The sequence below is a fragment of the Schistocerca serialis genome, chromosome 10 (assembly GCF_023864345.2).
Source record: "Schistocerca serialis cubense isolate TAMUIC-IGC-003099 chromosome 10, iqSchSeri2.2, whole genome shotgun sequence".
NCBI lineage: Eukaryota > Metazoa > Arthropoda > Insecta > Orthoptera > Acrididae > Schistocerca > Schistocerca serialis.
The window spans coordinates 211081953-211105003 of NC_064647.1; the positions used below are offsets into that span (position 1 = coordinate 211081953).

At 47.0% G+C, this 23051-nt stretch overlaps 1 protein-coding gene across 1 annotated transcript in view; it reads left to right on the top strand.

Moving 5' to 3' along the window:
* The window catches only part of LOC126424790 (RAC serine/threonine-protein kinase), a 770672-nt gene that overhangs the window by 272826 nt on the left and 474795 nt on the right, over window positions 1–23051 (top strand). The window contains exon 2 of the mRNA XM_050087562.1: window positions 22144–22224. Within this exon, the coding sequence (XP_049943519.1) occupies window positions 22146–22224 (79 nt within the window). The 5' untranslated portion in view covers window positions 22144–22145. The remainder of the gene's footprint in view (window positions 1–22143; window positions 22225–23051) is intronic.

Here is a 23051-nt window from a genome sequence, read left to right on the forward strand (position 1 = left end):
AACAGTGCGGTACAAATTTGGAATACTTCTCCGCAAAAGATAAACATTATTTCATCATTCCCACATTTTAGTAAAAGCCCAAGGTAAGTCTTACTTGATCACTGTTCCTACCCAGTAGCAGAATCTTTGCAACATGTGAATTACGAAGTGTAAAAGAAAAAGGAGCAAAATATCTTTATACAAGTAGCGCAAGCTGTCCAGTAGATTAAGCCAATCGAACAAAGTCACCCCTCAGAAAAGGTGAACTTATGTTTACATAACATCAAATATTATAGCATATATTAAAGTAATAATAAAGTATCAGAACCAATTAAAAACGCGAATGTTAGGGGAAAAAATTGGAAGTGTTGAGACGCGAACCACCGCCCCAACAAAAACTTATCACTAAGCAGAGACTCTACACATTACGCTAAGCCAACAACACTCTGGCTCTACTTAATCTTATTATTTTACCCCTTGATAAAAACGTTAATCGTAGGTAATTATGTTACTAATTGAAATTTTAAGAAATTGTACCGAGAACAATGCGTTTTGGGTGGATCTTCAGTGTGTCGCTGCCTTCAAATAGCCTACTCTCACAATACGCAAGTTACAATAATTATTTTGCCACGAATACGATGATTCTCATTATTTTATTGGAACGAATCATACAACTAACAACGGGTTTTCCAGTGATTCTCAATTTGCTGGTGCTCAGAAACGGCATATATACATATAGGCTTGAAATGAATGCCAATATGGCGCCTCACAACTCTGTACTGAAGGGAGACGGCGTGCGTGTGACGTAGGTGGCGTTGTGCCATCTCATTGGTCAATGCTCAGACGCACGCTCAGAATATCTGACATGCCAGATATTGCTCTGCACGTTCGGAAAGACTCCCGAACGTGCTATTCCACGCTATGACGTTAGAAACTCGGCACGCTCAACGCTCGGATGCACGGTCCGTGTGCCGTCGGCTTTAGGGTGGATCAGCTAGGAAATCGCGCGGCGCAGTGGGCCGGGCCGACTGGCGGTCTCTACGCAGTGTCGGAGTGTGTGGGAGCTGTGCCGATTACTACGAGGTTCGTGGCTAACCGACGCAGGACATCAAAGTTGAGTGGCGATTTAATTACCGAAGCCAGTCCGTTCACATCGTGTCGTTGGTTTTCATGGCTGTTGGGGGTATTCCCGTGAGCAACAGCGAGTGTTCGAGTTGGCAAAAGTTTGGCCACCATCCGGTGGAGATTAACTGTATTTTGGTTATTTGAAGTCCAAGTGCACCAGAGGAAATTTGCTGTCTTGTGGCCGTTAGCGTTCCGGTTACCTGCCCTGGCCGCTGACGTGAAATTCGGGCAGTGTCCTTTCCTCACCGTATTGTCGATGTCTATCACGTGTGGGTAGTTCCACAAGATTTCGGGATTGCAGCCGGATCTCATCGACTTCTTTCCACGATGTTTCGGCTGACAACCTTACAGCAATCTTCAGGCGAGTGTTTGACACTGGAGATTGCTAGTGCAAGTCGCTCTGTTTATACGTAAAAGTGCCGCAGATTGTTAAGTGCTTTATGTTTCTTACTGAAATGCCGGGGTAGGTGGCGCGCATGCTACGGTAACTTGCGCATGCGCGCCTGCGGCACTTTTACGTATAAATAGAGCGACTTGCACTAGCAATCTCCAGTGTTAAACACTCGCCTGAAGATGGCTGTAAGGTTGTCAGCCGAAATATCGTGGAAAGAAGTCGATGAGATCCGGCTGCAATCCCGAAATCTTGTGGAATATTCGATACGGCGGGAAAACTTCAAGAGTCACACGTGTGGGTAGTTTTGACTGCTTATGCATACTTGGTTGTCGGCGGCTACGCCTTTTACGTTTCGGCATTGGAGTTCCTTGTGTACTGGTCGGGTGGAAAGCAAGTCGTCTTGTCGGTGGGTCCGTTGACTGTCTCTTGGTTGGGTTGCCGACGGATCGGAATAGTTGGGCCGACTACCTGTCTCCCCTAAGCGAACGCTAATATTTCAAGTGCAGACCGACCCCCAGAAACTTCTGAGGGCCGCTGGCTGTACTGCCTTTTCCTATTGGTGTTTGATTGTGTATTTTAATGGCTCATAGCCGATGGTTTGAATTTGTATGCTTTTAGTTGGGTTTTAAATAATGGGCTTTTCAGCCGTTTTAAAACTGAAAATTTCTTACTTGTTAAGTCTTGCATTGTTTGCGCCTTCAGACTCATTAATTTTTTTTTTCTGGATAAAGCTTTGGGCCTTCTGCCTTTGAAAATATATTGTAGTTGTGGTTTTAAATCATGGGCTTTCAGCCGTTTTAAAATTAAAATTCCTTGCTTGTCTTAGATTGCTTGGGTCTTCAGCCTCATCAGACATATTATTTAAGGATAAAACCTTGCGTTTTCTGCCTTTTGAAAATTTGTTGTAGTTGTGTTCCAAATCATGGGCCTTCAGCCGTTTTAAAAATTAAAGAGTTTGTGTCCTTAGTTTCACACACCTTAGTAGTAATGTTTTGCAATCCTTGGTTGATAATCGAACAGCATGTGCAGAAGCAGTATTTCTCATTGCGTAGCAGCAATCGTTAGTGTTTCCTCTCAACTCCTAGCACTACGCTCATTTCTGGAAAACTACTGCACGCACACGTCTGGGACGTGTTTTATTAGAATCTCCAGATCGATAACAACAAAATAAATGGAAAGCGTGTTTTACTTTAACCTCGTACTGTTTTGCAATGGCTTCATATTAGCGAAGTTGCTAAATTTCGGGCAAAGTCTTTTATTAGCCCTAACTCCGTAACTAAACATTTGCGGACCTATGTTAATATGAACTTTTTTCTCTTTAGTTATACTTGTAGAATAACACATTAAAATATTTGCATATCTTCGTGCTTCACCTTGTATATACCGAGCGAGGTGGCGCAGTGGTTAGCACACTGGACTTGCATTCGAGTGGACGACGGTTCAGACCCGCGTCCGGCCATTTTTATTACCGCGAACAGCACTAGTACACCCTAGAGACGGGCAAAGTCGTTCATCCTTGGGAACTAGTTCACTGGTGATCGCTCTTTTTATGGAACCGTTCATTTTTACTCCTTCAACGTTCATTGTGCTTGGTATATGGTTCTTATGAAAAATTGAAAATTAGTAGCGTAGATGAGTGAAGATGGAAGGCGCCAAGAGAGGGACTTGCCTCCCCCTGGAGTACACAGTTTTTTTTTTTTTTTCATAACAGAATTCTCACACACTTGTAATTTTCGTGTTTCGTAAAACATCTCGTTTAGCCAACTGTAGCGTTATGTGGCTGATCGCAGTGAAATAATATAAGGTGGCGCACGAGAAACCGGCCCCGAGTACAGACTGCTCGCCAATTACGCACGATTTGTTGACCGCTGCGTGCAGTACAGATAAACGTGTAATAATTGGGCAGTGAAGAAATAACAAATAAGCAAATGCAAACAGCTTCGAAACAGTAGAAGACGATTGGTAGGCGATAATGAGCAGTGTAGTACTCGGGGCCGACTTTTCGTGCGCCACCCTGTAGCACCGAAATAATACTGTAGAAGTTATCATATTCTCTTTAAAAAATGTGACACCAGACACTCGATTACGAAGCTCGGGCTTCATTCGGTTGTACGTCGGTCTGCCTTCCGTAACAATGAACATGCTCTTTTACCTTCGATCAAAAAAAGACGGAAAATGGCCACTCGTGTGTGCCGTGCCAACGTCCTTTGCATGTGTAATAACAAAAAATCTTTCCTTTTTACAAGTATTTCTTCTGCTGTTTATCGAAATAGTGGAGTAAGCTGATACGCCGTTTTGTTAGCTGAAAAGATGTTATTTTATGCAGTTTACGTAATTATAAAACACATTTTAATTACCGGTCGTGGACGCTGAATAGAATACGAAAAGAATCAGAAGTTCAGATTTCAAAAAACGGTTGAAACAGATAGAGAGTGCGCGTGCGAAGCGAACGAAACGAACAACTGGATACTGAACTAACCATGAGCAGTCGGCAGTGGAAATGCGAGTGGCCACGCGAAGAAGGACGAGTCCGGCCGAGCGAGACCGAGACCGAGACCGAGGAAAACGGGACCGAGGCTGGAACGACACTGGGCGACGTGCCGTTCGTGAATGAGACCGACCGTTTCCCATTCCCGGGAACGATAAGTAGAAAGCCAGGACCGAAGTGAACTATGAAAGGGCGGCCGGAGTGGCCGTGCGGTTCTAGGCGCTACAGCTGGAACCGCGCGACCGCTACGGTCGCAGGTTCGAATCCTGCCTCGGGCATGGATGTGTGTGATGTCCTTAGGTTAGTTAGGTTTAAGTAGTTCTAAGTTGTAGGGGACTAATGACCTCAGAAGTTAAGTCGCATAGTGCTCAGAGCCATTTGAACCATTTGAACTATGAAAGACCATTCCTTAGAATTCGTTCCTCTCTTGCTGCGTTCATCTTCGTGAACCGTTCCTATGGACCAGTTAGTTCGCGAAAAGACCCATCTCTAGTGCACGCTGGTGGCCATTCTACCTGTGAGAAAGGACTGGAACGCTAGATCATCTACATACCTGCCGATGGTGTACGCGGGTGAGTCAAACGAAAACTTTAAATTTGTAATAACAAATCGAAATTTCGCACCGTCATCCTGTAAGTTAGTAAGCGTGCTATAAACAGCGTGCAGAATGGCCTGTAAGTGGCAGCATAGGGCAGATGCGCAGATACCGTCACAGTATCAGTATAAAGATGGCCGCCCCACTTGCGACTTGCACCAGGAAAGAACAGCGTATTCGGTTTTTGCGTAGTGAAGGTGTGAAACCTATTGAAATTCATCGACGAATGAAGGTTCAGTAAGGTGATGCATGTTTGTCACAGCAGCAAGTCTACGAATGGAGTAGGAAATTCGCAAGTGGTGTGACTTCAGTGGAAGATGCTCCTCGTCCAGGTCAGGCGCAAGAGTTGTGACTCCACAGAGCATTGCAGCAGTTGAAGCCATAGTGAAGGAAAACCGCCGAGTGACACTGAATGACATTGCGGCATGTTTACAGATTAGTCATGGGTCAGCACACCACACTGTGCATGATGTGCTCCAGTTTCACAAAGTGTCTGCAAGATGGGTGCTACAGCAGCTGACTCCTGAAATGAGAGAACTAAGTGTTGATTCTTGTGAAGAACTTCTTCGGCGCTCTGAACGAGAAGGTGATGGCTTCCTTGCAAGAATCGTTACTGGGGACGAAACCTGGGTTCACTTCCACCAACCGGAAACGAAGAGAGCGAGCAATGAATGGCGCCATTCCTCATCACCAAAACCAAAGAAGTTTCGAACAGAACCATCAGCAGGGACGGTTATGCTGACTCTCTTTTGGGACGAAAAAGACGTCATTTTGGAGCATTACATGCCTAGAGAGACCACTGTCACCAGTGCATCATACACAGATCTCCTAAAAAACCATCTGCGGCCTGCAATGAAATCAAAGCGACGTGGATTGCTGTCAGCAGGTGTCCTTTTGCAACATGTCAATGCAAGGCCCCACACTGCCGGTACAACAGTTGCAAGAATCACAGACCTGCATTTTGAGTCTCTTCCTCATCCAACATACTCAGCAGACCTTGCCCCAAGTGTTTTCCAATGTTTGGACCACTCAAAGACGCAATGGGAAGGAAAGAAGTTCCGTTCTGATGAAGAGGTACGCCACACAGTGTATGAGTGGTTGCGCGGACTACCAAAAAATTTCTTTTCTAAAGGAATTAAGGAATTTATGCACAGTGTAAGCGCTGGAGGACTTGCATTGAGCGTGGGAGAGATTATGTTGAAAAGTGATACAGCTTCGTACCACTTCTGCACAGTAAATAATATTTTTAAAAAATATTTAACGTTTTCATTTGACTAAGCCTCGTATACATGGACGGAGTTACATTCACATCCGACCATGTCTTTGGGTGCTTCAGCTTTGTTGTATTGTATATGCTTCGATGAAAGCTCTCTGCCACGTAAATGAGTGTGCTGGCAGAGCATAATTGTGGGTGTAAATTTCCGGTGGGGAAAGGGCAGAACGATATGTTGTCTTGAGTAGTGGAAGACAGTCAGCAGGGTGCAGGGGAAAGGAAACGAACTGTACACTCTATCTGCTTACGGTAGCGTGATTCCTGACCCGTCAGTTCCCGCCGCCGAGGACCAGAGAGACGTGCGCCCATCCGTTGCGGCTTCCGGGGGGCGGCGTGGGCTACCCCTCCACCCTCCCGCCTCTTTCCACCCCCATCGCCCACCCTACGCGTCCCGTAGCGTTCTTCACTCCAGAGACAGCCGGATCGGATTTAGAGCGACCGGAAGCGGACCCACTTAAGGAACACTCTCGTTTCCTCTCCGTCTCTCTCGTCGTCGTCCTCCTCCTCCTCCTCCTCCTACACACACACACACACACACACACACACACACACACAGTGAAAAGCTCTACACTCAAACAGTAGCTGCATCCGCTCACAGTTGGCTATCTGTACTACTTGTGGCTGTTCAATAAAGGTAACAGTGTTCCGTGCTCCCAAAGGTATTATGCGGCAAATGACCTGTACGGCAAGAAAAAAGGAATATAAGTGAGATAGTGTTAATACTTTCATCCTTCTTTACCTCCTCTGCATTACTGCAGATGACGTGTCACTGAGCACATTTGTACTGTGCATGCACTACACGTGAGGTGCCTAGTTGTCTCCACTGCCCTGTGTGTAATACATAAGTTCTTGTACACTTCGCTAACCTACTGTCTTCGTGATGATGATGTCCCCAGCGCAGAAAACAGCACGCAGGTCGTGGATTCCTTTTCTTGAGGCTGAAATTAACTTCGCAAGGAACTGCTGCTACGAATAAACTAAAACTCATTTGGGATGCCACTCGCGTTTTTATTGATATAGACACGAGAAACTATTCTTGATCACAACGTATTGAACATACCTTTCCACAGTCATTATATCTGGCTAAATAAACATGAAATACTTGCTGCCACAGACAACATGTCTGTCTACTGGAACCGTCAGAACTGGAGAATAAAATTACATGAATCAAATACTACTATTACAGACAACATGTCTGTAACTATCGACGGTCGGAACTGTAGTAAATAAAATTGCATGAAACAAATACTGCTTTAACAGACAACATGTCTGTCCCCCGAGACACTTCGCGCGCCAAGCCAGCCAGGCATGACCCGAACGCCACCGAAGTGCATCGGCGGTAATATCGTCAGTCTTTTGTTTTAGTAATACTTTGATTTTAATAATTTTGAAATGACTGACTGATAGCTGCCTGTTGAGAGATGTTTATTTGAAAAAATGAAGTAATTTGGATTACAGGTTTAATTAATAATAGCAACTAAAGTTTAACGTTTTGGCGCCCTACCGGCGAACACAGCAGCCAATCACAGAGCAGCAGCATCATGCAGGCGGTCTTTCTCACGGGAATGGTACCGAATCTAACATCTGTCACCGGTACCTCACCCCACATTGCGTCATCTCTATGCTTCTTGCATCTCCACTGCCCTGGGAATAGCTTCCTGGAGCCTAATATGATGGCTCAATAAGCCAGAAATATAACACCTGCTATATGGTGGGCCGCATCGAACCAGTCAGAAGACTGATGAAGAATGCAGGGGACGCGACTTCAACGCCCGGTTCCACACGGGAGGTCGGGCAACGACAGTAACCACGAACAGAACAGGTGCACACTGGTAATGGTTCGCCCTGTGAGGGACGAGTGGAACTCTAATAAATCATCTACGTACTCGCCGATGGTGTGTATATGTACGGAGTATGTATGCAGTAAGAATAAACGTAAAACACCAAACATAATTTTATGCCAGCGAATAAAACAGTAGAATAGATTAACCAAGGAGATTAAAGAGAGTACTTACACTATTCATTAAGAAAAACCTTCTTAAGTAGATATTAAGCAATACTTCCTATACATTGAAGGATTGCTTAGATAACTTAGTGTTTGGGTTTGGTAACAAAAAGGAACACAACAAACAATAATACGATGGTAATCGCAAAAGTAAGGTCTCCTATTTTTTTATAAGTACATAGACCTGTTTATTTCTGCAATGGTTTACATCAGTTTACAGCTTGAACATTTAGCTATTTTTCGACATAATCACCATTTCTGTCGATGCATTTTTGTAGACACTGTGGCAGTTTTTGTATGCCCACGTCATACCAGCTCGCCGCTATGTTGTTCAGAAAGTTATGAACCTCTTCTTTCACCGCGTCGTCGGAGCTGAATCACTTTCCGGCCAAATGTCTTTTAACCTAGGGAACAGGTGATAGTCACTGGGCGCCAAGTCAGGACTATAGGGTGGGTGGGTGATTATGTTCCACTGAAACTGTTGCAGGAGAACAACGGTTTGCCGAGCGATGTGTGGGCGAGCGTTGTCATGGAGAATGTGTACGCCCTTGCTCAACATTCCTCTTCTCCGGTTCTCAGTTGCACGTTTGAGTTTTTTCAGAGTCTCACAGTACCTGTCAGCGTTAATTGTGGTCCCGTTGGGCTTAAAGTCGACTAACAATACGCCTTTCCGATCCCAAAAAACGGTTGTCAAGACTTTACCGGCGTGCTGTGTTTGTTTGAATTTCCGCGACTTAGGCGAAGAAGGATGCCACCACTCGCGTGATCGTTGATTGGTCTCAGGTGTAAAGTGGTATGTCCAGGTTTCATCATCCGTAACAGTTGGGTCCAGAACGTTGTCCTGTTCGGCTGCAAGGCGGTGAAGAAATGCGCGAGAAGCATCAACTCGTTGCCGCATGTGGTCCTCAGTCAGCATGCGTGGCACCCATCTTGCGCACACCTTCCGGTAGTTCAATTTTTCCGTTAAAATTCTGTGAACGGAGCTTCGGGAAACCTCAGGAACCAACGTGCAGAGATCATCCAGGGTGATCTGCCGATCTTCACGCATGCTTTGCTCAACCTTCAACACTGTCTCCTCAGAAGTTGACGGGCTCCCTCTCCTCTGTTCGTCGTGAATTTCGGTCCGACCAGCTGCAAACTCTCTACACCACTTACGAACATTTTTGACATCCATGCACGATTCATCATACACTTCCGTCAATTGGCGATGGATTTCTATCTGCGCAGTGCCCTTTGCGTTCCAAAACCGAATAACTGCGCTCAATCCGCTCTTGGCGGTAACATCCAACGGGAGCTCCATTCTCAACGGCTGCCAAGCCAAGACTGAGCGCCTCAGCGTGGCCTGCACATGTTTACACACAGTGCGTGAAACACTCTTCATAACAGTGTGACCAACTGCCACACAAACAGAGTTGCTGTTTGGAAAATCTGTGCCCGGTGAGGTGAGCCCCGATTTCAACTGGTAAGACCTGATGGTAGGGTTCGAGTGCGACGCAGACCCCACGAAGCCATAAACCCTAGCTGTCAACAAGGCAGTGTCCAAGCTGGGGCTGGCTCCATAATGGTGTAGTCTGCGTTAACATGGAATGGACTGGATCAGTGCTGTTTTTCTGGGGGAACGCTGAGGGATGCGTACCCCTAAACTTTTTCGTTGACAAAGTAATTTTTTTACGATGTTGAGAACTTGGAAGAGTGCCAAAGATTTATTTCACGGACGTAAATTTTTTATTTAATTTTTTGGTGTTGGTAATTGCAATACGAACGAAATCAGTGCAGTTTTTGGTGGGAAAAGCGATGCCAATGATCCTTCGCGATTCATTTCCATCTTTGTTTTGTAGTTCTTCATTCGTTGGCGTTTGCCGTTCCGTTTGCTGTTTCATTTGAGGTGTATTATAGGTCAGTTGTAGTGTACAATACCGTTTTCTTTTATTGTTCACGGGTTGATGGGAATCGCATGCTTCGTTTAAGGTGATGTGAACTGAAGTGCTCGCTACCAAATTCTCTTGTATGTTTGCATGTTTCTCGGTATCGTCTACTTCATTTGAGTTGTAAAGTCAACTGAAGTGGCCGATACTTTTTTAGTTCGACATGTTGATGGCGTCATGGCTAAAAGCAGAGGGGTGGTATCCCATGCTTCAGTTTCGCTGGATTATATCCAATGTCGCGGAGTACCCTCAAACTTTTTTAGAAAAAAAGCACTGGACTGGATCCAATTAATGCACTTCACGTTCCAAGACAACAGTGAAATTGTTATGGATGACAATGCGCCATCTCACCGTGCCACTGCTGCCCGCGGTTGATTTGAAGAACGTGTTGGACGATTCGAGTGCATGGTTTGGCCACCCATATCGGCCGACTTGAATCCCATAGACCGTTCATGGGACATAATCGAGAGGTCAGGTCGTGCACAAAATCCGTCACCTGCAACACTTTCACAATTATGGATGGCAGTAGAGGCAGCATGGCTCAGTATTTCTGCAGTTGACTTCCAACGTCTTATTTAGCCCATGCCACGTCGAGTTCCTGAGGAGGTACGGAACAATATCTAGCTGGTATCAATGTCGATAACAGGCAAAAACCGCCGACATTTTCGATTCCCAAAATGGATGAACTGTCTAAATACATGATTAGCTCGGTGCGGAACCCTCAGTGCGGGAGTCCTGTTCGCATTTGGCTAGGTTTTCCCTCGGTTTGCACCGAGCGAGGTGGTGCAGTGGTTAACACACATAGGACCCGCATTCTGGAGGACGACGGTTCAAACCCCCGTCCGGCCATCCTGATTTAGGTTTTCCGTGATTTCCTTACATCGCTTGAGGTAAATCCCGGGATGGGTCCTGTGAAAGGTCACAGCCGTTTTCCTTCCCCACCCTTCCCAAATCCGAAGAGACCGATGACCTCGCTGTTTGGTCCCCTCCCCCGAATCAACCAACCAATCTTGGTTTACCTTTTCAACGAAATGGGCCACTGTGCAATGTGACGTGTGTTGCATGGCTCCTTGATAGCGCTGCAATTGTATTGGTCCGCAGTGTACGCCCGCCGTGTGGAGACGGTAGTAGTCGTCCGCATCACGTGTGGTCCCACCGCCTGCAGCTGCGCCGCGCCTCCGCCTCCTCTGACGCTGCTAAATGCGGTCCCAGCGCCGCCGCGACGGCACCATTTATTTCTGGGCCTCCTGTCGCGTCTCCTCCTCCGCTCCTGTCGTCTCGTCTCGCGCTTCGCCAGAGCGGCGTGGGCGGCACCCACATACACTTGTTTACAGCCAGGCGCTACCGCACCGCAGCGCTGCGACGGAAGGCACACGCGAAATTATACAGGCTGTCTCAGATTAAGAGTTGTTCTCCGTAACTTAGAAAATAGTAAATGGAAAGAACAGTTTTGTTCATGAAATCTTGTCGCGTCATAATTCGAGTCATGTCGATATGTTTCAAACAGTTTCCTACTTGTCATCATGAGTCGAAGTCCAGAATGAGATTTTCACTCTGCAGCGGAGTGTGCGCTGATATGAAACTTCCTGGCAAATTAAAACTGTGTGCCGGACCGACACTCGAACTCGGGACCTTTGCCTTTCGCGGGCAAGTGCTCTACCATCTGAGCTACCCAAGCATGACTCGCGCCCCGTCCTTCCAGCTTCACTTCTGCCAGTACCTCGTCTACTACCTTCCAAACTTTACAGAAGCTCTCTTGCGAAGCCAGGCGCGGTGGCCGTGCGGTTCTAGGCGCTTCAGTCCGGAACCGCGAGACTGCTACGGTCGCAGGTTCGAATCCTGCCTCGGGCATGGATGTGTGTGGTGTCCTTAGGTTAGTTATGTTTAAGTAGTTCTAAGTTCTAGGGGACTGATGACCTCAGATGTTAAGTCCCATAGTGCTCAGAGTCATTTGAACCATTGCTCCTGCGAAACTTGCAGAACTAGTACTCCTGAAAGAAAGGATAGTGCGAAGAGATGGCTTAACCACAGCCTAGGGGATGTTTCCAGCATGAGGTTTTCACTCTGCAACGGATTGTGCGCTGATATGAAACTTCCTGGCAGATTAAAACTGTGTGCCGGACCGAGACTCGAACTCGGGACCTTAGCCTTTCGTGGGCAAGTGCTCTACTAACTGAGTTACCCAAGCACGACTCACGCCCCGTCCTCACAGCTTTACTTCTGCCAGTACCAACAGAGTTTTAAGCTGGCAGGAAGTTTCATGTCTGACCTTGCTTGCCTCTCACAGGCGGGAACCAGGAGTTCTAATGAAACTACTACGACGTTTTTGTTGCACATTAAGCTAACAGAATATCGTAAGATTAAATTTTAGCGTATGAAATTATGAATATAAAAAAGTTATGATCGTTCTTTATTGAACAACCCTCGTAGATTGGTGGTATACTCTATCTTAACAGAAAGCAGGAAATACCTATTTGCCGCTGTTATAATTTTATTCATGAGAGTTGTGCAGAGCCAGGACTCGACGCCCGGACCCCAGGCAACCCCTCCTGTGTCAGAGCCCCGGCCGCGACCTCTCTTCTGGAGGAACGTGATCGGCCCAGCAGTGGATCTGCACGGTCCAGCATCTATGAAGGAAAGAGCTGGAGATCAAGCCGACACTTCGACTCATGAAACTTCCTGGCAGATTAAAACTGTGTACCGGAACAAGACTCGAACTCGGGAAGTCGGAAATACCTATTTGTTCGCAGGAGAGCTTCTGTGAAGTTTGGAAGGTGGGAGACGAGGTACTGGCAGAAGTAAAGCTGTGAGGACGCGGCGTGAGTCGTACTTCGGTAGCTCAGATGGTAGAGCACTTGCCCGCGAAAGGCAAAGGTCCCGAGTTCAAGTCTCGGTCCGGCACACAGTTTTAAGCTGCCACGATGTTTCATATCGGCGCACACTCCGTTGCAGAGCGAAAATCTCATTCTGGTAGGTCAGACATGTTCAGTGTCGCCTATCGCTGCAATGGAGGTAAATGTAAATGTCGTGTGACTAGGACCTCCCGTCGGCTAGACCGTTCGTCGGCTGCAATTCTTTCGCTTTGACGCCACTTCGGCGACTTGCGCGTCGATGGGGATGAAATGATGATGATTAGGACAACACAACATCCAGTCCCTGAGCGGAGAAAATCTCCGACCCAGCCGGGAATCGAACCCGGGCCCTTAGGATTGACATTCTGTCGCGCTGACCACTCAGCTACCGGGGACGGACTGCAACGGAGGTAACACGCGAGGAATAGTATGCGGCTTAGAAATTCTGCTTTCGTCTCGACAAATCTTCAGCGGGGGCGTATACAATGTTACAGGGGGCCTATGGAAAGTCTGTTCTTCCCTACAGCACAGCTCGAAGGTCGTTTAAACTGTTTAAGGAGGGGAGACAGGATCGACGAATTACCTTAAGATCAGAGACTCACTCTGGAAGCATCTCCCAGGCTGTGGCTAAGCCATGTCTCCACAATTTCCTTTCGTCTAGGAGTGTTTGTTCTGCAAGGTTCGCAGGAGAGCACTAAGGAGCTAGTCGACCTGGCGCATCTTGGGCGATACTGCTGCCGTAGTTTCCAGGAAGGCCAAGGAAGACTTCACGAGGCATTCAACCATAAGTCACCATGCTACTATCCAGGCTAGACAACATAATCTGTAGAGGAAGTAACTGAGGTCAGCGACCACCGAATGAAATAGTGTCCCAAGAAGCTTCATTAGGTTGGTACAAGTGATAATGCAAGTATGGACTTTAAGGCCTAACAGTGATTGCTGAAATTACACTACTGGCCATTAAAATTGCTACACCAAGAAGAAATGCAGATGATAAACGGGTATTCATTGGACAAATATATTATACTAGAACTGACATTCACGCAATTTGGGTGCATAGATACTGAGAAATCAGTACCCAGAACAACCACCTCTGTCCGTAATAACGGCCTTGATACGCCTCGGCATTGAGTCAAACAGAGCTTTGATGGCGTGTACAGGTACAGCTGCCCATGCAGCTTCAACACGATACCACAGTTCATCAAGAGTAGTGACTGAAGTATTGTGAAGAGCCAGTTGTTCGGCCACCATTGACCAGACGTTTTCAGTTGGTAACAGATCTGGAGAATGTGCTGGCCAGGACATCAGTCGAACATTTTCTGTATCCAGAAAGGCCCGTACAGGACCTGCAACACGCGGTCTCGTGCATTATCCTGCTGAAATGTAGGGTTTCACAGGGATCGAATGAAGAGTATAGCCACGGGTCGTAACACATCTGAAATGTAACGTCCACTGTTCAAAGTGCCGTCAGTGCGAACAAGAGGTGACCGAGACGTGTAACCAATAGCACCTCATACCGTCACGCCGGGTGATACGCCAGTATGGCGATGACGAATACACGCTTCCAATGTGCGTTCACCGCGATGTCGCCAAACACGGATGCGACCATCATGATGCTGTAAACAGAGCCTGGATTCATCCGAAAAAACGATGTTTTGCCATTCGTGCACCCAGGTTCGTCGTTGTGTACACCATCGCAGGCGCTCCTGTTTGTGATGCAGCGTCAAGGGTAACCTCAGCCTTGGTCTCCGAGCTGCAAACGTTGTCGAACTGTTCGTGCAGACGGTTGTTGTCTTGTAAACGTCCCCATCTGTTGACTCAGGGATCGAGACGTGGCTGCACGATCCGTTACAGCCATGCAGATAAGATGCCTGTCATCTCGACTGCTAGTGATACGAGGCCGTTGGGATCCAGCACGGCGTTCCGTATTACCCTATTGAACCCACAGATTGCATATTCTGCTAACAGTCATTGGATCTCGACCAACGCGAGCAGCAATGTCGCGATACGATAAACCGCAATCGCGAAAGGCTACAATCCGACCTTAATGAAAGTCGGAAACGTGATGGTACGCATTTCTCCTTCTTACACGAGGCATCACAACAACGTTTCACCAGGCAACGCCGGTCAACTGCCGTTTGTGTATGAGAAATCGGTTGGAAACTTTCCTCATGTCAGCACGTTGTAGGTGTCGCCACCGGCGCCAACCCTGTGTGAATGCTCTGAAAAGCTAATCATTTGCATATCGCAGCATGTTCTTCCTGTCGGTTAAATTTCGCGTCTGTAGCACGTCATCTTCGTGATGTAGCAATTTTAATTGCCAGTAGTGTACTTGCTGTAGCGATGTGCTGCCCGACGCCCAAGGAGTCCAGCAGACAATGACTGTTGGCCGGGTTAGTATGAGGGCGGATCCAGTAGCGCTGGTAACCGTAATCATGACGTGTACTCAGAGTCTGGAATATACAACTAAACATATCAGGAGTGCTCCATGCTCTGCCTAGGACAAACGGGCCGAAATTTCAAAGCCAGGTGTACAGAGCGCATTAAACCCTACACGCAGAACACCAACGAAATAGCCGCACACATACGTAACACTGGATACCCATTTGGGAAAGTCGAGCAAAATGTTGAAGTACTCACCGACTAAATGAAGGACGAAGAAGGGATATGTCAGAAGAACTGCAGATACATTCATATTGCAGAAAATATAAAGACAAAATGTTAAACGAAAAACTTGAAAGTGAATCAGTGAATATCTTCAGATGCTTTGAAAATATACTTAAATAAAAACAGTAATAAGGACCATTGTAAAATATATGTAGGGAAATTATAATCTATATTGTTAAAATAAGTACCCTCTGTGCGAAAGTGTATCATACTCTGTAGGAGACTTTTTATCTCTGTCAACTACTTTCTCTGCCGGGAGATTGGGTTTTTGTGTTTTCATCATCATCATCATCATTTGTGGCGGTGGTTAGAGTTGACCTGGAAAAAATTGGACTGTAACAAATGGTCTTTTGTAAGGGCGTTGATGATGGTGCAGTTGAGCACCCCACAAACCAAACAGCATTAACATCTCTCAACTACAACAACTAAAAACATCTTTGTAACTGTTTGTTTTTGTAAGTTATTCTCGATATATACAGTGCACTGAAAGTTTTGTGTGATGTTTAACATGTGTGACACACTGCAAGTACAAGTTCGTCCATATTTCGCCACTAACTAGATATAAAAATCGATAAGTAACGAAGAATTGCGCGTTTTTTTTGTACATTGCTGTAAACTCAACAAAACTAAACGGAACCTCACAGATCCAAAACACTACGTAAAAATTGCATATTAAAAAGAGAAAGCACATTTGTAAATGGGAATCATTTCCGAAACGCTTCGAGTAAAATATGAATAAAATAAAATCGTGACTGGCAGGAGGAAAGTTCTTATAAACAAACCCATTGCCAAATGGTTCAAATGGCTCTGAGCACTATGGGACTCAACATCTGAGGTCATCGGTCCCCTAGAACTTAGAACTAATTAAACCTAACTAACCGAAGGACATCATACACATCCATGTCCGAGGCAGGATTCGAACGTGCGACCGTAGCGGTCGCGCGGTTCCAGACTGAAGCGCCTAGAACCGCTCGGCCACATCGGCCGGCGATCCCATTGACAGTCAGGTTGGTATCCCAACACTCTCCGGGGCGTCTACGGACTGGAATCTCATTGACTGGAGTAGAATTGTGTTCTGTGATTAGACCTGCTTCGAACTGAGCTCCGATGACCAGCGGTGTCTGGAGAGGGCGCAAAGCGCAGGGGGTACCGAGCTGACGTACGGACCGACAGCCAGGGTTGATGCTCTGGGGTGCCACTTCATTTCATAGCAGGACCACCCTGGTTGCCATTCGCATTAACCTTACAGCACAGCAGTACTCGACGATATTACAGGCCCCGTATTTTTGCCGTTCTCCGCAAGCCTTCCTGGGTTTACATTTGAGCAACACAAGGTCCGTCCACACACGGCGAGAGTTTCTACTGCTTGTCTTTGTGCTTGGCAAACCTTACCTTGGCCAGCAAGGTCGCCGGGTCTTTCCCCAACTAATAACGTTTGAAAATTATGGGCAGGGTCCTCGAAGCATCTCGGGATTTCGACGATCTAACACGCCAACTGGAGACAAGTTGGCATGGTATCTTTCAGGAGGATACTCAACGACTCTATCAATCAGTGTCAAACCGAATAAGGATTTGAATAAGTGCCAGAGGTCGACCAACGCGTTACTGACTTGTTCATTTTATAAAGCTCTTTCCCTTGAAGAAATCAACCATTTTTTTCTATAATTGTCTGTAAATGTACTTCACATTTGCCGATTTCCGGCACCATTTGGGTAATGTCTTCCTCGTGCTTCTTTTTTTGTCCTATAGTGTTGTTTTACTTCTTAAATTATCAGCTGTCTGTCTCCATAGCTGAGTGGTAGCGTGGCAGAACGCCATGCGAGGGGCCCAGTTTTGATTCCCGGCCGGAGCAGAGATTTACTCCGCATGGGGACCGGCTGTTGTGTTGTCTTCATCATCATTTCATCCTCATCGACAAGCACGTCGCAGAAGTGGCAGCAAATAATCAGACTTGCGCCAGGCGACTGGTCTACGCGACAGAACGGCCTAGCCACAAGCAAAGTTCATATTTATATGCCCTGAAGCGCCAGAGAAACTTGTATAGGCATGCGTACTCAAATACGGAGATATGTAAACACGCAGAATACGGCGCTGCAGTCGCCAACGCCTATATGACAGGCGTCTGGCGCAGTTAATCGGTTACTGCTGATACAATGGCCAGCTATCAAGATTTAAGTGACTTTGAACAAGGTGTTATGGTAGGCGCACGAGCGATGGGGCACAGCATCTCCGAGGTAGCGATGAAGTGGGGATTTTCCCGTACGACCATTTCACGAGTGTACCGTACCAGAAATCCGGAAAAATATGAAATCTCAGACATGGCTGTGGCCGGAAAAAGATTCTGCAAGAACAGGGCCAACGAAGGTTGAAGAGAATCGTTCAGCGTGACAGAAGTGCAACACTTCTGCGAAGTGCTGCAGATTTCAATGCTGGGCCATCAACAAGTACCAGCGCGCGAAGCGTTCAACGAAACGTCATGGATATGGGCTTTGAGAGCTGAAGGTCGAATCGTGTATCGTTGATGATTGCACAACACAAAGCTTTACGCCTCGCCTGAGCTCGTCAACACCGCCATTGGGTTGTTGATAACTGGAAACATGTTGCCTGGTCGGACGAATCTCGTTTCAAATTGTATCGAGTGGATGGACCTGTACTGGTATGGAGACAACCTCATGAATATGTGGATTCTGCATGTCAGCAGGGGACTGTTCAAGCTGGTGGAGGCTCTGTAATGGTGTGGGGCGTGCGCAGTTGGAGTGATACGTGACCCCTGATACGTTTAGATACGACTCTGACAGGTGACACCTACGTAAGCATCCTGTCTGATCACCTGCATCCATTCACGTCCATTGTGCATTTCGAGGGACTTGAGCAATTCCAGCAGTACGGTGCGACACCCCACACGCCCAGAATTGCTAGAGAGCGGCTCCAGGTGAGTTTAAATACTTCCGCTGGCCACCAAACTCCCCAGACATGAACATTATTGAGCATACAAGGCAACGTTCTGTTTAGAAATCTCCACCCCCTCGTACTCCTACTGATTTATCGATAGCCCTGCAGGATTCATGGTGTCAGTTACCTCCAGCATTACTTCAGACATTAGTCTAGTCCAGGCCACGTCGTGTTGCGGCGCTGCTACGGCTCTCGCGGGGTCCCTAAACGATATTAGGCGGGTGTGCCAGTTTCTTTGGGTCTTCAGTGCATATTTCTCAGCTCTGGAATCAGTACTGGTTTCATTGTGTCGATATTAACACCCGTACACATGTTAATAATCCGATCAAATTTCTAGTGGATGTCATTATTTCTGGATGAACTACCTCTTGACCGAAGGATTGAATATTATGCCATGTAGTTCTTTAACCCTAAGCAGAGAGAGAAAGAGAGAGAGAGAGAGAGAGAGAGAGAGAGGTTGGTGGTGTGTGTTTTGGACCGGAGCCTCTGCCGTTGGATATGGTCGACCTTGCAGCAGCTAAGCTTTCAACGAAAAGCGTGGCATTTGTTTTGCTCTGCTGTCATCTCCTGCACGCGGGGCTGTGTGATGCGAGTTAAGTGCAGAGTGGGAGGGGAGGTGTGGAAGAGAAGAGCAACAGGGCAGCGCGGGGATCGTGACGGAGGGCGGGGGGGGGGGGGGGAGGGAGGAGTCGGTGTTTGTCATTCCGGACAGGCCGTTCACCTCTCCAGGCGAGGCGCCTCTGCGCCAACCCCGACACAGCGGCCGCTCTGACTCACTGGCCACGCTATTCACTGCCAACACTCACGGTGTAGCAGCCGCCGCGGATCCAGCTGGGCTTTCGTGGGGCTCGTGACCTCTCCCTCCCCATCCCCATCCCTCCAACACCCCAAAAAATAAGCTGAAGTGCTGGAATGTTGCTTTCGTCATTTTTCGGAGAGTCCGTGTCTTCGCGCGAGATCGATCTTTCCGCAATATGCGGCGCGCTAAAGAAATGAAGAGCTTCCTTAGTCAAGACTGTGTATTAACGTTGTTGGTAATGTTGCGTTTTCGCTGAAGTAAACTGGCCCATTACGTGAGACGTGATTCCACAGCAACGGATGCCTTGTTTTCTGTTTGCAAGTTGGGCTGTTTGTAGTTGTTATGTTGACCATCGTGTTAGAACATTGTATATCACTGAAAATGGTGGATGTGGCTACTGTAGCCGGCCGGCGTGGCCGAGCGGTTCTAGGCGCTACAGTATGGAGCCGCGCGACCGTTACGTTCGCAGGTTCGAATCCTGCCTCGGACATGGATGTGTGTGATGTCCTTAGGTTAGTTAGGTTTACGTAGTTCTAAGTCTAGGGGACTGATGACCTCAGATGTTAAGTCCCATAGTGCTTAGAGCCATTTGAACCGACAGACTCCAGGGACAGATTTCTGGCTAGAAATGGAGGAGAAAAGGTCCTTTGAACATGTGTCCGTAAATGCATCTTTGCCTCGGTAGAAGGGGCTGACGAATCAGTTCATCTGGCCACGTGCCGTGTGTGCCTTGCGTGTTGGCGGGATGTGTGATTGACGCAGCGATGCAGAGAAAATGGTATGGTGTTACGAGGTGCTTTCAAGTTCTAACTACTCACCCGAAATCGATGAAACTGGCGTTACGTCTCGATGTAATCGCCCTGCTGACGCCATGATTCCATGGCAGCGGCGAAAGCTCCTTTAGGAGTCTGTTTTGACCACTGGAAAATCGCTGAGGCAATAGCAGCATGGCTGGTGAATGTGCGGCCACGGGGAGTGTCTTTCATTGGTGGAAAAAGCCAAAAGTCACTAGGAGCCAGGTCAGGTGAGTAGGGAGCATGAGGAATCACTTCAAAGTTGTTATCACGAAGAAACTGTTGTGTAACGTTAGCTCGATGTGCGGGTACGTTGTCTTGGTGAAACAGCACACGCGCAGCCCTTCCCGGACGTTTTTGTTGCAGTGCAGGAAGGAATTTGTTCTTCAAAACATTTTCGTAGGATGCACCTCTAACCGCAGTGCCCTTTGGAACCCAATGGGTAAGGATTACGCCCTCGCTGTCCCAGAACGCGGACACCATCATTTTTTCAGCCCTGGCGGTTACCCGAAATTTTTTTGGTGGCAGTGAATCTGTGTGCTTCCATTGAACTGACTGGCGCTTTGTTTCTGGATTGAAAAATGGCATCCACGTCTCATCCATTGTCACAACCGACGAAAAGGAAGTCCCATTCATGCTGTCGTTGCGCGTCAGTATTGCTTGGGAACATGCCACACGGGCAGCCGTGTGGTCGTCCGTCAGCATTCGTGGCACCTACCTGGATGACACTTTTCGCATTTTCAGGTCGTCATGCAGGGTTGTGTGCACAGAACCCACAGAAATGCCAACTCTGGAGGCGATCTGTTCAACGGTCATTCGGCGATCCCCCAAAACAATTCTCTCCACTTTCTCGATCATGTCATCAGACCGGCTTGTGCGAGCCCGAGATTGTTTCGGTTTGTTGTCACACGATGTTCTGCCTTCATTAAACTGTCGCACCCACGAACGCACTTTCGACCCATCCATAACTCCATCACCACATGTCTCCTTCAACTGTCGATGAATTTCAATTGATTTCACACCACGCAAATTCAGAAAACGAATGATTGCACGCTGTTCAAGTAAGGAAAAGGTCGCCATTTTAAGTATTTAAAACAGTTCTCATTCTCGCCGCTGGCGGTAAAATTCCATCTGCCGTACAGTGCTGCCATCTCTGGGACGTATTGACAATGAATGCGGCCTCATTTTAAAACAATGCTCATGTTTCTATCTCTTTCCAGTCCCGAGAAAAAAAAATCGGAGGCCTTAGAACTTGAATGCACCTCGTAATATAGGGACCAAGCCAAGATGCTGTTTCTGTGCGGCCAAGCAGATGGAAACGGTCGAGAAGTACACTCACAGACACCATCCACGTCACACAACATATCAAGACGTTTTTGGGCGTTTGTGTGATCATGAGTCTTCAGTCAAACGAATGGGCTGAGTGGCGGCGGTCTGCGCATGTACCAGATCTGGAGGACCGGGTTCTACGGGATATTGGGATGGATCCCAGTACTCAGACGAAGCGAAGTTCAAGCTCCCGGCAAGTGATCCGCCAGCATGGTGTAAGCGAAAGAGTACGATAATCCATGATGTGTCACGAGAACGCGCGCATTTCATTCCATAGAGGCCGCTTTGAACATCTGTTGTGACATGGATGCGATGGAGCATAGGTTCGTCGTACGTCCCACATTGATTTCTGCGGCTATTGCACGCAGTGTTGCTTGTCTGTTAGTACTGACAATTCTACGTGAACACCGCTGCTCTCGGTCGTTAAGTGAAAGCCGTCGCCCATTGCATTGGCCGTAATGGGAGGTAATGCCTGAAATGTAGTATTATTGCCATGCTCTTGACACTGTGGATCTCGGAATATTAAATTCCCCAACGATTTTCAAAATTTAATGTCTCATGCGTCTACCACCAACTACCATTTCGCGTTGAAAGTCTTTTAATTTCCGTCGTGCGGTCCTAATGACGTCGAAAACCTTTCCACAAGAATCGCCTAAGTACAAATGACAGCTGCGCCAATGCACTGGCCTTTCATACCTTGTGTACGCGATACTACCGCCATACCTGTATATGTGTGTACCTGTATCTCATGACTTTTGTCAGCTCAGTGTAAGTGTAACGGTAAGTGGTTGAGTTTTTCATTTTTCGGGTATGACTCTGGGATGCACAAGAAGTCGAACCCCATTTCTCGCAACCTCTCTCTAAGTTCGGACATTAGAAATGTTGGAGGTTAATGCGATGGCAATTTTATTTGTAAAGTCATGCTAATGGTCCGTCCCTAACGCCAGCGTGTGCCGTGTGTTGCAGACATGGCGGAGGTGTCGCCGCCTCCATCTTCGGCGCCCACCACAGCCAACATCGTCAAGGAGGGGTGGCTCTTCAAGAGGGGTGAGTACCTGTACCGTCGCCTTTCATTTTCAAGGTAATGAGAACACCTGGCAAGAGGGCGTGTGGTGGAGCGATGCTATCGTAGCAGTACGAGAGCGTGCGTTTTCCTAAACAAATCATAAAACTTCTTTGATGCTTCATATGATGCGTAAAATGTGCTTTTTGCACGCCACAAATAACGTACGCCGTCGACGATTCAGTTTAGTGCCGAAGCAGATCAGACGTCGTAAGAACTGTTCTGTCAGATGTTACAGTACTGAAGTGAATCATGAATGTGGGGAAACCGAAAAAAAAAAGAACAGAATCGAACAGTAGGAAATGTAGTATGGAAGGATGTGGTCTGATGAGATATGAAATGAGGATATTCACCTCACGATAGGCGAGGAGAGAAACATCTGCAAATTGTAGTCATGTGTTCGGACATCAAGGGATAGCTTCCAAGTTACTAGAGATAGTGTAGAGGGTAAAAAGTGTAGGGGAAGACAGTGGTTATTGTACTCGTATGTCCAACAAACAATTGAGGACGTTATGTGCAAGTACTACCGCAAATGAATACGTTCGCGCAGGGAGGAATTCGTCGTCAGGTGCATCACAACAGGCAGAGGAAAAAGATAATTATTTGGATGAAAAACTTTTTAATATAATACATTTTTAAAACGAACTAAATAGTGCTATTTTTTCGAAAACTGGCGTTTTGAGCCCGTGGTCCTATACAAAATACAGATAAAATCAACCAGCCACTTTGTTATAACGCTATTTAACAATAATTTATCCTAGTCCCACACAGATTCCTAATCCCATATAGATAGTTCTGAATGTTTCTGTTT